Source organism: Zootermopsis nevadensis, unplaced genomic scaffold, assembly GCF_977971745.1.
Source record: "Zootermopsis nevadensis isolate Lab colony 2312 unplaced genomic scaffold, Znev_1.0 Znev_ptg000057l, whole genome shotgun sequence".
NCBI classification, from domain to species: Eukaryota; Metazoa; Arthropoda; class Insecta; order Blattodea; family Termopsidae; genus Zootermopsis; species Zootermopsis nevadensis.
The window spans coordinates 878,768-892,042 of NW_028259188.1; the positions used below are offsets into that span (position 1 = coordinate 878,768).

Here is a 13,275-nt window from a genome sequence, read left to right on the forward strand (position 1 = left end):
CACGCACGGAAATCTTGCCTCGCGTCTGTGAACGGGTGGGATTTAGTAAGGCTACGTACAGACTTTGGTTAAGGCTCTTAGCACAATAACATTTTATAAATAAACCGAACGTACTAGATCAATACGTTGTGTCACTTCAGAATGGTCATAATTCTTACGGATATATCTTTACTACTAAACACGATATATAATTTGACCCGCATTCGATAATCGATAACTGTTGTTTCGATAGTATCGATAACGCAGGCCTTTTTTTTAAAAAAGATTCCCTCTGGATGCAAGACCAGACGGAAAGTGTAATTATCCGCCAGTCATTTTACTTTGAGGTTAAGGCTGCAATTTAAATATTCTCCTGATGAAGGTATAGTTAGAGGCGTAGGCTGTACAGTGTGCGTGTTTCCTTTTGCGTCCTTGAAAAGTAATTTTCTTGAACTTACACGTTCCCTGTTGCAGCTGTATTAAACAATGGCGTTCATGAAAGTATTGAAATAAACGCGTATCCTACATTCTAACATACAAATAATTGAGCGATCTAAAAGCAGATGGCGAACGCGTCGCCTGCCACACGACGCGAATGCTCTCAGTGTCATGGCCACCTTTGTTTGCAAGCGAACATTTCTACCCAGTTCACATCTGAATCTCTTTCCATTGTCACTTTCACTCAGAAATTTCTTGGCATTTCTGTTTGTGGGTTTCCCTACACTGAAATGTTGCCAAAATTTTCGTATCACCTTGGGAGTCCTCACTTTCTATTCTCAGTATTTTTACTGACAAGGAGTGTTTTGGCCGTCACCGTGTGTTCAGGAAACCGTGGAATTGTGCGTCTGATTTCTAAACGGGGCCAAATTTGAATTATCCTATGCCAGATATCCTAAATTCGGGATGGACTCTTGTAAACAGCCATTTTTTGTTCTTAAACCATGTTACTCTGTAAAAATTGTCGTAAAAGATTAATTATGTTTCAGGCATCGAAACTGTTACAGCGGATCTGAAATTCCAATTCATAAAGAAGACTTCTTATTAATTTTATCTTTTCCATTCTATATCAGATCCGATAACTTGAGGCTTTCTATATCTTAGCCCACGTCCATTGTCATAACTTTCACAACACTGCCATCTCTGATTTTTTGGGCGTAACTCATCTACTTTAGTTCCAGAAATTCACGTCTCGATCGATACAAGGCATTATATCGATGAGGATGGCAATGAAATGAGATTCGATTTTCTATTATTTCTGAATGCGTTCACGTCTGAATACCGTGTCAGAGAATGTTTGAAGGCCGAGAAGTGTTTAAGAAACTTTTGAGCAATTTACGTGGTCATTAATCACTTGAGATATGCAAATATCTCAGTATGTGTTCCAGATGTTATCAAATAGTCTGTTCTGTTAAATTACGACACACACATGAAAGGATTGTTTGTACCTCGCAGATTACAATTGCAATAAAAAAACAGAACAAAACAGGACCTACTCACTCTCTTAACAAACGACAGCTGATGACGTACGAATCCTTGATCCATTATTATAAAGACTTAAATAGTAAAAGTTGGAGATCGATTACGATATTTGTACGCCCATGTTCTGTAGCCAAGCCCTGTTGCCTCGTGTTGATTGGAATGGCTCAGATTTCCTGTCAGTGATCTTGACAGTAATACGATAGAGCAGTTCTTGTATCAAGATGGCGTGTCCATTCGCTACTGTTCAGGAGACAATGCGAGCTGGAACAGGGAATAACAACATCCCCTGTTCTCTTTTCATAGACATTTCCACTGTACGGACGTTTTTAAACCAACGATGGCATTTGTTGATAGACGTTTTCCTGTTCCAACTACGAGGTGCGATCAGAAAGTTTAAAGACTGTGTCAATAGAGGGCGAAACGGAAGTAGGACGAGCTTCTGCCGCTAGGGGGTGCGGCCTACATTCATAGTGAATCAGTGTGCCAGCCGGCATCATCGAATTAGCATTTGTTTCTTAGTTACGGGCGTTTTGGTAGTGCATTACACCGACCCTCCTGCGATTTCGGAATGGCGTGTGCATCAAATTTTGCCAGAGACTCGCCAAAACGGCTATGGAAACCTATTAAATGCTAAAGCAAGCATTTGGGAGTCCGCAAACTTTTGTGTGGCATTCACGTTTTAAAAATGGCCGAACCTCTGTCGATGATGACGAGCGTTCTGGACGACCATCTTCGAGCACAACGCCCGAAAATGTTACGAAGATCGACGTCGTACCATCAACGACTTGTGCGACATTGTTGGGACCTGTCAGCTGATTCTAAAGGAAGAACTCCACATGCGACGCATCCTGTCTGAGGACCAGAAGCAGAATCGACTTGACTTCTCGTTTGTCAGGAGCTCAAAGATCTTGCAAGAACCGACCCCAACTTCCTTCCTAAGCTCCGTGTGACTTCTTCCTCTTCCCAAAGATGAAAATTCAGCTAAAGGGAAGGAGATTTGAGACGATAGAAGAGATTCAGGCAGAATCGCAGATGGTGCTTGACAGGCTGACAAAGAAAGATTTCCAGGGATGCTTCCAGGCTTGGCAGCGGCGCTGGGATCGTTGTGTTCACTCCCAGGGGAACTACTTCGAGGGTGATGGATGAATTTAATACCTGAGATAAGTGTACGGGTTTTTATACGCGCAGTCTGGAAACTTTCTGATCGCACCTCGTACACGTAGACAGTATAAAAACGAAAATGAGGTTATATTCGCCCAGCTGCTGAATAATTTCATACATTTTGAGGAACTCGAACGTGGACCCCACTCTCAGCCAATCCAGATGTGTTTCTTTGTAAGATCCACTTACCATTATCCTTCCATTTACTTTTGGTTCATGCAAGCAGTGGTTTTCTTTCAGTTATGACGAGCAAAATGTGTGTAATCGTCTAGTCAGGAGGTCGAGCCCAGACTATGACCATCCTCAAAGAATGTCACGAAGGTTCAGACCTACATTTGTCACTGTCAGCTGTCATTTTCGAAAAAATCCACATTCAAAACTTCTTTCAACTGGCCGTTGAAGTATTTCACCCCTGTGAGGTCGGACCCCCTATTAATTGGGTTTTATGCAAAAAGTAGGCATAAGTGACCTAGTATTGAACCGACCAATCAGAGAAAAGTTATTTTGACTTAAATTTGAATTATTCCACCAATCACGGGATGTCGAAGCAATGCCGTTTACAAAATTCAAGATTTCGGAATGATAGACGAACTTCTTTTAAAGTCGAGTCGTCAGTTTTTGCAAGTTGAAACTGTATCACGGACTCATCGGTGTATTGCATTAACTTTGACCAATATCGTGAGGAGAATTTAATTCAGCAATCACTTGAAAATAAATACCTAAAGCCACAGCTGATGCGATCTTTAATTAAACCCCTGTAAACCGAGCGTAAGATTCTCATAAATCCCTTCATCGAACCCGATCCCACCTTGGCAAAGAAAGGAAACATTACATGTGTTTCCTACGCCTGTTATGCGCGCAACATCTGTTCAAAGCCACGATCCTAGAAGCTTGCTACACGGAAGGGTCATTCCAACAATGTGTAAATATGGAAAAAAAAAAACCAACCGACAATGGTCAGCTTTTATATGAACACCTGCGTCTACAACAATGTAAGAAAAATTATTCGAATTTCTAACCCACGCCTGCAACAATGTTGGTTCACCATGCCATAAGGCTCTTTTCTCGTTCCTTATACATGCAGTATAATAGCCTGAATGAACCGTATTGCACTCAATTCTTTTACCGAAGAAACTAATTGTAACGTCATCTGTTTATTCGGCATTGTTGTGGTACATTATCGCCGTCAACAATCCGCTTTCGTTATTGTGGAAAGAGCTGAGCTGTGAATCGGTTGTAGAAAAAGTGCGTCGTAGAGAAGATAATTTTGTGCTCTTAAAAACCTTTTAGAATATCACAAGTGTTTATCTTACATAAGAATTATTAAGAAATCTGTGAAACTGCCCTCAACTCTCTCCATTTTAGTTTAGATAAAATGGATCATTGCAGGTGGACGTCGTGGTCTGTCAGAATTCATTACGGTATGAGGTAAGAGATAAATGCGCATCTCACTTCACGCTACTCCTGCGTCTGCGCAGTTGCGTTATAATACGTAGAGATAGCAAGATGGATGACATTGAAGCTAAGAGTCCGTAATGCAGAATATACGAGACAGTACGGAAAACTTAAAAAATAGAAGTATTAAATAATGAACCTGAAGTTAATGTATAAACAGCCTTTCATTGTATTTATTGCCTAATTATAATTTAAATACAAAGACGTATTTACGTCAAATTCTCCGGAACTGTGGTTCCACTGTCACTTTTTTTGTTTTGAAATCGTCGGCAAACAATTTGTAATCAAAAAATGACGTCACCAAACAAACATTTGTTTACTCGCCATTGTTGTATTCTATTTATAATATAAATTGGTTGTTTACTTGCCATTGTTGTGAACAACCAATTTGTAGCCATTTGTTTACTCGGCTTATTATTATTCCAATAATAAGCGAAAACTGCAATTGGTATGTATTGTACACTAGTTTAGTAACTACGTAGTTTGTAGATATGTTGATAGATGGCTGTTACATCCAGTCGAGTTTGACGTTTCTCATGTCTTGTGAAAAAATCCAGAAATATAAGTTATCGATTCTCGATGGTCGACCATGGTTTGTCGATTGTGGAACGCATTCATCTAAAGCTTGTTTTTTCAAATCACTGTTGTTCTGTCGTCAGCTGGGACATTGCTTTCTTTCATAGATTCTGCTCACTGGTGTGGTTTTAAAGTTCGGATAAAATAAAATTACAAGTGTTCTACGAAGCAGCAAACATTTTCTTTTAATTTCGAGATATACTAATAAACTTGTTTTGTGCTTTGCAAGTGAGGTATGGCAGTAATTTGTCTTGTTTAGTTTTGTCAAGGAAATTAAGAATTTATATACATTCCTTTGCAGTGATGCAAGCACGAATGGGAATTGTATGCTGTTTCATGGGTACCACGAAATATTACATAGCGGCATCCAGGGTTTTTGAAGTAGCAAAAATATTATTGCTGTAACTTTTACAGGAGGAGATTTCTTTTAAAGTTGAAATCAGAGTTTTGTTATTTTAGTGGTTTCCAATGAATTCCAATATAATCTTTATTTTCATCTTGCGCATATTAACAAAAATGTTACATGTTCATACAGCGTTATATAACTACGAAAAGAACCCAAATTTGTATACCTTGTAAATGTGCACATTCATACTTTTGATTGAACACACTTTTGTCATATTTGTGTTTTGTGTTCGTAAAACTGTAAAAACTATCATTGGGCTGTAAAACACAAATGTTCCTCAGCTTTTATGACAAAGTACTCTCAGAAATGGAAGTCCATCAGCTGTTTACCAAGGATGTAAAATGAAGAACATATGTTTGTTGAACTTGGTTAATCTTTGAAGCAGATTTTGAAACTGTTGTCAGTTTGCAAGAAGATGGTGAAACACTTTTTGTGTAGTTCAACTTACTGTTCATGCAACATTTTGTTCAGCATGTTAGCAAGTTAGTTTGTTTTAGGTTATGTTAAAATAATAAACTTATCGATCTTCCACGTCTACAGTCCAGCAGGCTGTTAAAGTATCACGCCAGTGTTTGTAGTTGATAAATTAGATTTCACAACCCACAAGCTAATGCAGGTAAATATAACAATAATGGTAACTGGCATGTGTTGCTAGAGGCTCGTGTTTGTGTATGAGCGAGAGAGAAGGGCATGAATTCTGTAAGCATTGCGTGGTTAAGTATTTTTTCAATGCTTGTGACCTTGATGATGTAGGCAGCAAAGACTTATGAAATGTTGGTAAACTTCTATCAGATTGCACGGTGCTACAACCCAGAAGATGGCCATCATTTGTCTGGAGACAGCATGTCATACCCATTACACCCTGAGAAATCCCCCACATACATTTTCAGTTTTTGGAGAAAATTGTAGGTTATGTCTGAATGATGTAATATTACAAAATAGTGCCTAGTTACACGTGCCCCTGAGTTTCACCATGTTTTACATGTTTGTTGTTGTGTGTCTTCAGCTGCAGTTGTGTGGTGATATTAACAATTAAAACTTTTTCTAATTCTCAAATTCTAGCTGTTGCAATTGCAGGATGACTACAAAACCAAGGAGAGAATGTTGCAGGCGTGATATGAACTCTGATCCAGGTTTGTACAGAAATTTTCTGCACTTTGTCACTCTGTGTTCTAAAGACGGTTAAAATATGTTCCTGTTAGCTGCAAACTTTCTTCGTGTTATATGGGAAGAAGTGATTTGAAGTTATTCACATCTGAAGATGGCTGTTTTTTGGGATTGCCCTGATGATGGAGGCAGCGAGGACCTCTGAAACATTGGTAAAATTCTACCATACTACATGGCGCACCAACCCAGAAGACAGTCATCTTCAGACTCACCACCGTGAAAACCTGAAATCCTACATATTTAAATTTGGTTTGAGTTTGCTGCAATGTTGCTTTTTGTTGGATCACTGCTCCAGAAGCGAGGTGTTCAGTTCTTTTATGTGTGCAAGAATATTTATGTAAAGCAGTGAAAGTCTGTTGAATTTTGTGAGGTACTGTGGTCCGATAAATGGTATTGAACTTGCAGAGGTAATTATTCAAACAAATTTAGAATTTGCCAGTTCAAGACTGGTAAAGTTGGTAGACTGCAACTAGCGACAATTCTGGTGACTGTTCTTGTAGCAACACCGTATTTGCGTGCTCCTAGTTATATTATTTTGTTCTTATGTTTTCCATGCAAAGTATAACTTCCTTTTATGTGCCAATTGTATGCGCGGTAGCTTGTATTTATTCAGTCTGTCTTCAACGTCTTGTATGTGTGGCGATCACTCATCAAACAGCATCATCACTTAACAAAAGCACAAAATGCTATTTATTTTGCTGATGGCCTCACCTGGGTGCGAAACATGGTCTCTCACTCAGAGGGAGGAACACAGATTGCAGGTGTTTGAGAATCGGGTGTTGAGGAGGATATTTGGGCCTAGGAGAGAAGACGATGGGGCGTGGAGAAAACTGCACAATGATTAGCTTAAAAATCTGTACTCCTCCCCCAATATTGTCAGGGTGATTAAGTCGAGAAGAATGAGATGGGCGGGGCATGTAGCGCGCATGGATGGGACAAGAGGTGTGCACCAGGTTTTGGTTGAGAAGCCTGAGAGGAAGGGACTGCTGGGGAGACCTAGACGTAGATGGGAGGATAATCTCAGGCGGGATCTATGGGAGATAGGAGTTGAAGGAGATTGGATTTTGTTGGCCCAGGACAGGGACCGGTGGAGGGCTTTGGTTAGTTCGGTGATGAACCTTCGGGTTCCGTAAGCCATCTGGTTGGTTGGGTCCACTATTTGGGAAGCCTGAGAGGAAGAGACCTCTGGGGAGACCTAGACGTAGATGGGAGGATAATGTCAGGCGGGATCTCTGGGAGATAGGAGTTGAAGGAGACTGGATTTTGTTGGCCCAGGACAGGGTCCGGTGGAGGGCTTTGGTTAGTTCGGTGATGAACCTTCTTGTTCCGTAAGCCATCTGGTTGGTTGGGTCCACTATTTGGGAAGCCTGAGGGGAAGAGACCCCTGGGGAGACCTAGACGTAGATGGGAGGATAATCTCAGGCGGGATCTATCAGAGATGGGAGTTGAAGATGATTGGATTTTGTTGGTCCAGGACAGGGTCCGGTGGAGGGCTTTGGATAATTCGGTGATGAACCTTCGGGTTCCGTCTAGTTAGTTAGTTAGTTGATAGCCTCACCAACAACTTTTTTGCTTGCATTAGTGATAAAGGACAAAATCTGAACCTCAATTACGAAAAAACTCACATGAATACAGATGCATCAGTGTGTAGTGGTCGTCTATGGCATTTTATTTAATAGAAGAGTTTATTGAAGGCATGGTAGTTGTGGGAGGGGAGAAGGTACGAGCCAGTTCTAATGCCAATTTTCCCTCTGACAGATTCAATGCTTTGTGTGTGTGACAAATGCTGGATCCCACATTGAGCTTTGGGTCCCAGCTGGTGGCCATCATCATCCTCAGTGTCATTCTGTCATCACATCTGTGGTCAAATGCAAGCCTCGCACATGTGCTTCCGTTCCTTTCTTTGTGTCTTAGGAAAGTTGTCAAAGAGCATACCTAGAGGTGTGAGAGCCATAACACAGCGCATGATTAAAAAGCAAGCATTTGTATGTTCATGTTGAGCTTATTTGTTGTGTGACCTGAAGCACAAACAGTAAAGTAATGTAAAGCAGACCAGTTTGGGGGGAGACGAGGTATAGCTTGACCTTGTCACTAAATGGGGATCAGCGGTCAGTATCACACCCTGGCCGCGCTTTACCCCCAGGAAAGGACCCTGGTGCTCATTGGATAGGAGGCTGGGTGGGCCCCAGAGCCAGTCTGGACTCAGAGGCTCTGCCCCCGTCGGGTATCAAACCCCAGTCGTCCGGTCCGTAGCTAGTTACTATGCTGAGGGAACTGTCCTGACTTGAAGCACAAACAGTTACTTGGAATAAAATGCTGATTTGATGATCACTGTCATTGGGACATTCAGAAAATTGAAACGTGTGTTGCTCTCTGTTCATGGCAGTGAATTTGTTGATGTTAGTTAGTGTTAGATGAGAATACATCCATCACAGAGCTAGGTGTTATGAATTGTGTTTATTTCAGCGTACGTGGTTGACCTGACTATAGACTCTCCTATGAATCATCCCATACAACATGAATCCTTGCCTCAACGACGGGCCAGAATGCAGAGGAGAGAAGGTGTCCCTGTGATTGATGACATCATTGATATTTCCACACCGGTGAAACAGAAAAGGTAAAGATGCGTATTAAGTTTAGGGCAGTTGCCTGGCACATGGCACCTCCATCTTTTTGTCTTCGCTTGTGTTGCGCGGGATCCGATACGGTTAGGTACAGATCTACAACACAAGTGTAGGGAATATTTTAGGTAACATGAATAAGTACTTCAGTGTGTTTTGAATTTAAGTGCATGCTTTTCTCTTTTTGGAAAATGTGACTGGGCTGCTTAGGTGGACCTGAAAGCTTCTTCAGTTCTTTCGCTTTTTATGACAAAGTGGTAGGCGCATGTTATATGACTGCCTTGAAATGCAGTTTTACAGGTATTTCAGTCTATATACCATGCATTTGGATATGTTGCAGTTATTATTATTATTAAGTGTTCTGTCTTACGACAGGTCCATTGCTCTGCCCAAAAAGAGCTCTCCAGTTGTCCCTATTCTCGGCTTCTCGTTTTAATTCCTGGAACGTCATCTTCTTTCCTTGTTTAAGGTCGTCGGTTAGCTGTATCCGTCTTCTTCCTAGTCCTCTCTTTCCCTCAACCTGGCCTTCGATGATATCACTCATTAATCCATTCCTTCTCATAATATGTCCCAGCCAGTCAGTATCACACTAAAAATATATAAATGTTTTTGGTTCACAATCATCGGTCAGCCAGTGTAAAAGAAGTGGCGATTAAAATTCCACTGTCGTTCTGTAGCGGTTGATGCTTGAGAGAATTATTTTTCTGATGCACCCCGTCATCCCATCTCTATGGGACATGATGTTGCACAGAACTATGTCCATTAAAAATGAAGTAAGTTTCCTGCACACTTCGGTTGAATGTAGTTCACTGTTGCCACCATTGTTTAACTGTATTGGTATTTATGAGGTTGGCATTTTTTATGTTGCTGGTGTACGGTCAAATTTTGATGTCTGGTTGTTATTAAGCTTGACTGTTACGATTCATGTGTTCTTTGTGCTAAAATGTTTCTTGTTGAGACAACAGTCCTGCTTAATGCCATCATCAACATTTGAACAAACTTTATGTAAGTAAAGTAAAACTGTCCCGCTGTATGCCATGTAGGCACTTGGGGGGGGGAGAGGTGTTATAGCTCCTACTCATTCTTAACCTTGGCACTAGATGGGGGTGAGTGATCAGCTTTACGCCTCGGCCACGCTTAACCCCCGGGAAAGTTCCCCACACCCCATTGGATAGGAGGCTGGGTGGGCCCCAGAGCCGGTCTGGACGCACAGGCTAGAGGAGAAATCCCCTGCCCTTGTCGGGGATTGAACCCCAGTCATCGGGTCCATATTAATTATAACATTTGGTTTGCTGTCGTGATCTCTGTTTGTTGTTATCAAAACATTTACATGCAATGAATATACTTACTATTCTCCATTAACGTCCATTATATATTTGTCTAGTACATTTAATACACAGTTTATGCTAGGGTTCAGGATTATTTGAAAGTAAATTGTAATGTCTTGTTGACTTTTTTGTAGATGCAGTGGTGTTAATACTTATTTAAATACATTAGTATACATTTTTATCGGGGTTCGATCCCAGACGGGCAGAGGATTTTTCTTGTAGCGTCTGCGTCCAGATCGATTCTGGGGCCCACCCAGCCTCCTATCCCATGGGTACCAGGGTCCTTTCCCGGGGGTAAAGGGCATCCAGGGCTTGAAGCTGACCACTCATCTGCATCTAGTGTCAAGGTTAAGAATGAGTATGAGCTATACTGCCTCTCCCCACAAGTGCCTACATTGCGTATAGTGGGACAGCTTTAATTTTTTTTGCTTTTTATTCATTGGGATATAAAATATTCCATGTACACTGTGTCGCAATGTAAGCTACAAGAAAACATGATAGACCGTGTCCAGATGTGAAATTTCATGACTGTGGTGCAAAATGTGTCATTGTTACAGGGTAGAGGAGTCACCTAGGAAATCCTGCAGGAAGAAAGTTGAAAAAAAGTCTTCATTGGTATGTGGAATGTGTCCGGTTTGTATGGAGGATCTGGAATTCGTTAATCCAACACCAGAGAGGCAAGTCATGTCAACACTGTGTGGGCACACCTACTGTCGTGCATGTATTGAGCAGGTCCTCGAAAAGAAGGAGGAGTGTCCCAAGTGTCGTAACAGGCAGACAGTTGGAGATATTCATCCCTTGTACATGTAGTACGGCAGAATTCCATGTGTTGTATTTTGTTTTATAGATCATTTAATCAGAATTTCAATGACTAAATTTGTATCAATGTATTACTTTACTTACTGAAGAGTTTGATTAGCTTTTAAGGTTTTGTTTATGCTTTGTGTGGGTAAATTGTCTTGCATGTGTTAGTAAAGGTGAATTAAATTAAATTATTATTATTATTTATTAACTGCAAATGGGTTTTTACCCAGTGGCAGTGGTGCTACAATAAGACACAACAAAACAATGAGACACAAGTAAACGATAAGACACAACAAAACAATGAGACACAACAAAACAATGAGACACAACTAAACAATAAGACACAACAAAACAATGAGACTCAACAAAACAATAAGACACAACAAAGCAATGAGACACAACTAAACAATAAGACACAACAAAACAATGAGACACAACAAAACAATAAGACACAACTAAACAATAAGACACAACAAAACAATGAGACTCAACAAAACAATAAGACACAACAAAGCAATGAGACACAACAAAACAATAAGACACAACAAAACAATGAGACACAACAAAACAATAAGACACAACAAAACAATGAGACACAACTAAACAATGAGACACAACTAAACAATAAGACACAACAAAACAATGAGACTCAACAAAACAATAAGACACAACAAAGCAATGAGACACAACTAAACAATAAGACACAACAAAACAATGAGACACAACAAAACATAAGACACAACAAAACAATAAGACACAACAAAACAATAAGACACAACAAAACAATAAGACACAACAAAGCAATAAGACACAACTAAACAATGAGACACAACAAAATAATAAGACACAACAAAACAATAAGACACAACAAAGCAATGAGACACAACAAAGCAATGAGACACAACAAAACACCATACTCAAAATGAAACAACTCATAAGATTACAAAACCATAAGGCACAAGTATTTAAACACAACAGATAACCTAAAGTAGATAACTTAAAAATTAATACCAACTAGACATAAGAAAGTAACAGTAATGAATTACATACGTCGTGAACTGATGCACTCACATTTCATCAGGACCTTGACCCAATTCAAGGCTTTCTTATATGTTCGCTAATGTTTTGAAAAATACCTCAGTTAAATTATTTGTCACCAGTGTCAGTTTGGCATTCCGTTGAAGTCGGAAAATACTTCGACCATAATACTTTTGTTATAGATTGAGATTCCTTTTGACATTTTGAAAAAGAGAGAAACATAAAACATAGTAAAATAAAAAGGAGATTTGTGATAACATAGATCATGAATTTGGAGTATCAGTGGTGGTTCTGAATTGTGAAGCTCGTGACTGTCTGCCACAGAGTCTAGACACTCTCTGTGCCTGCATTCTTCTAACCTGGTACAAAAACTTCCTTTTAGCCAGAGTGGACAGTGAATAGATACGAATATGCCAACTGACTTAAAGACGCTGTATGTTTACAACATTATTCAAGAGAGACACCGGGTTAACAATCATATAGAGGCCTAATTAATTACATTCTCTGCTGGTTTCCAGTCTTGCCATCATTCTATTATTTGTAATCTTGGAGTGTGTCTTTATGTTCGGCCACCTCAAAAATCGATTCTTTCGTGTAGCTAGGCGACCAGAGAGGCCAACACGCAAAACGGGTGATTAAGAAGTCCCGAAGTAGAGGAGTCTTTGAACTGATAGAAAGGATTGGTTGATGATATTTTCTGGTTTGATTTTAAAATCTGATTTTATTTGCACAAAGTGATTGCATATTTGTGATCAAGGAGCGTAGATACGAGGCTCGTCCTCAAAGTAAGTTTCCCTGGGGCCGTTTACAGAAACAAAACACAATTTCATGGAAATATTTATTGCAACAGATACAGCAAGTGTCCAGCTATTTTTCAACATATTCGCCACCGGAATTGAGACATTTGTCATACCGTGGGACCTACTTTTGAACACCTGTGTCGTAGAAGTCTGCCGCCTGGGATTGGAACCACTGTGTGACAACCATCTCCGCCTCTCTGTCATTCTCAAAACCCTGACGCTGACCGGACAGGAATTTCTTGAGGTGTAGGAAAAGATGGAAATCACTGGGAGCGAGGTCCGGGCTGTAGGGTGAATGATTAAACACCTCCCAGCTGAACTCCTGCAGGAGACTTGCTGTCCGTCGAGCCGTGTGCGGCCTAGCGTTATCACTGACCGCACTTCACAGTCGGCGGGAGCTGGAATAAGAACCTCCATCTTCAACAGCTGCAACGATGCTACTGTGAGAACGCGGGAGGTGC

General features: G+C 40.5%; 1 protein-coding gene across 3 annotated transcripts; it reads left to right on the forward strand.

Moving 5' to 3' along the window:
* The first annotated feature begins 3,823 nt into the window (after positions 1–3,823).
* Positions 3,824–11,164, forward strand: LOC110838464 (uncharacterized). Of its 3 annotated transcripts, none has more exons than XM_022081668.2 (4): positions 3,824–4,047; positions 6,119–6,189; positions 8,690–8,840; positions 10,730–11,164. In XM_022081668.2, the coding sequence occupies exons 1-4, from the start codon at positions 3,995–3,997 to the stop codon at positions 10,980–10,982; spliced, it is 528 nt and encodes a 175-aa protein (XP_021937360.1). In that variant the 5' UTR covers positions 3,824–3,994; the 3' UTR covers positions 10,983–11,164. The 3 variants fall into 3 exon arrangements, with proteins under 3 accessions (XP_021937360.1, XP_021937361.1, XP_021937362.1); XM_022081669.2 differs by lacking the exon at positions 3,824–4,047 and adding an exon at positions 4,666–4,883; XM_022081670.2 differs by lacking the exon at positions 3,824–4,047 and adding an exon at positions 5,591–5,672.
* The last annotated feature ends 2,111 nt before the right edge of the window (positions 11,165–13,275 follow it).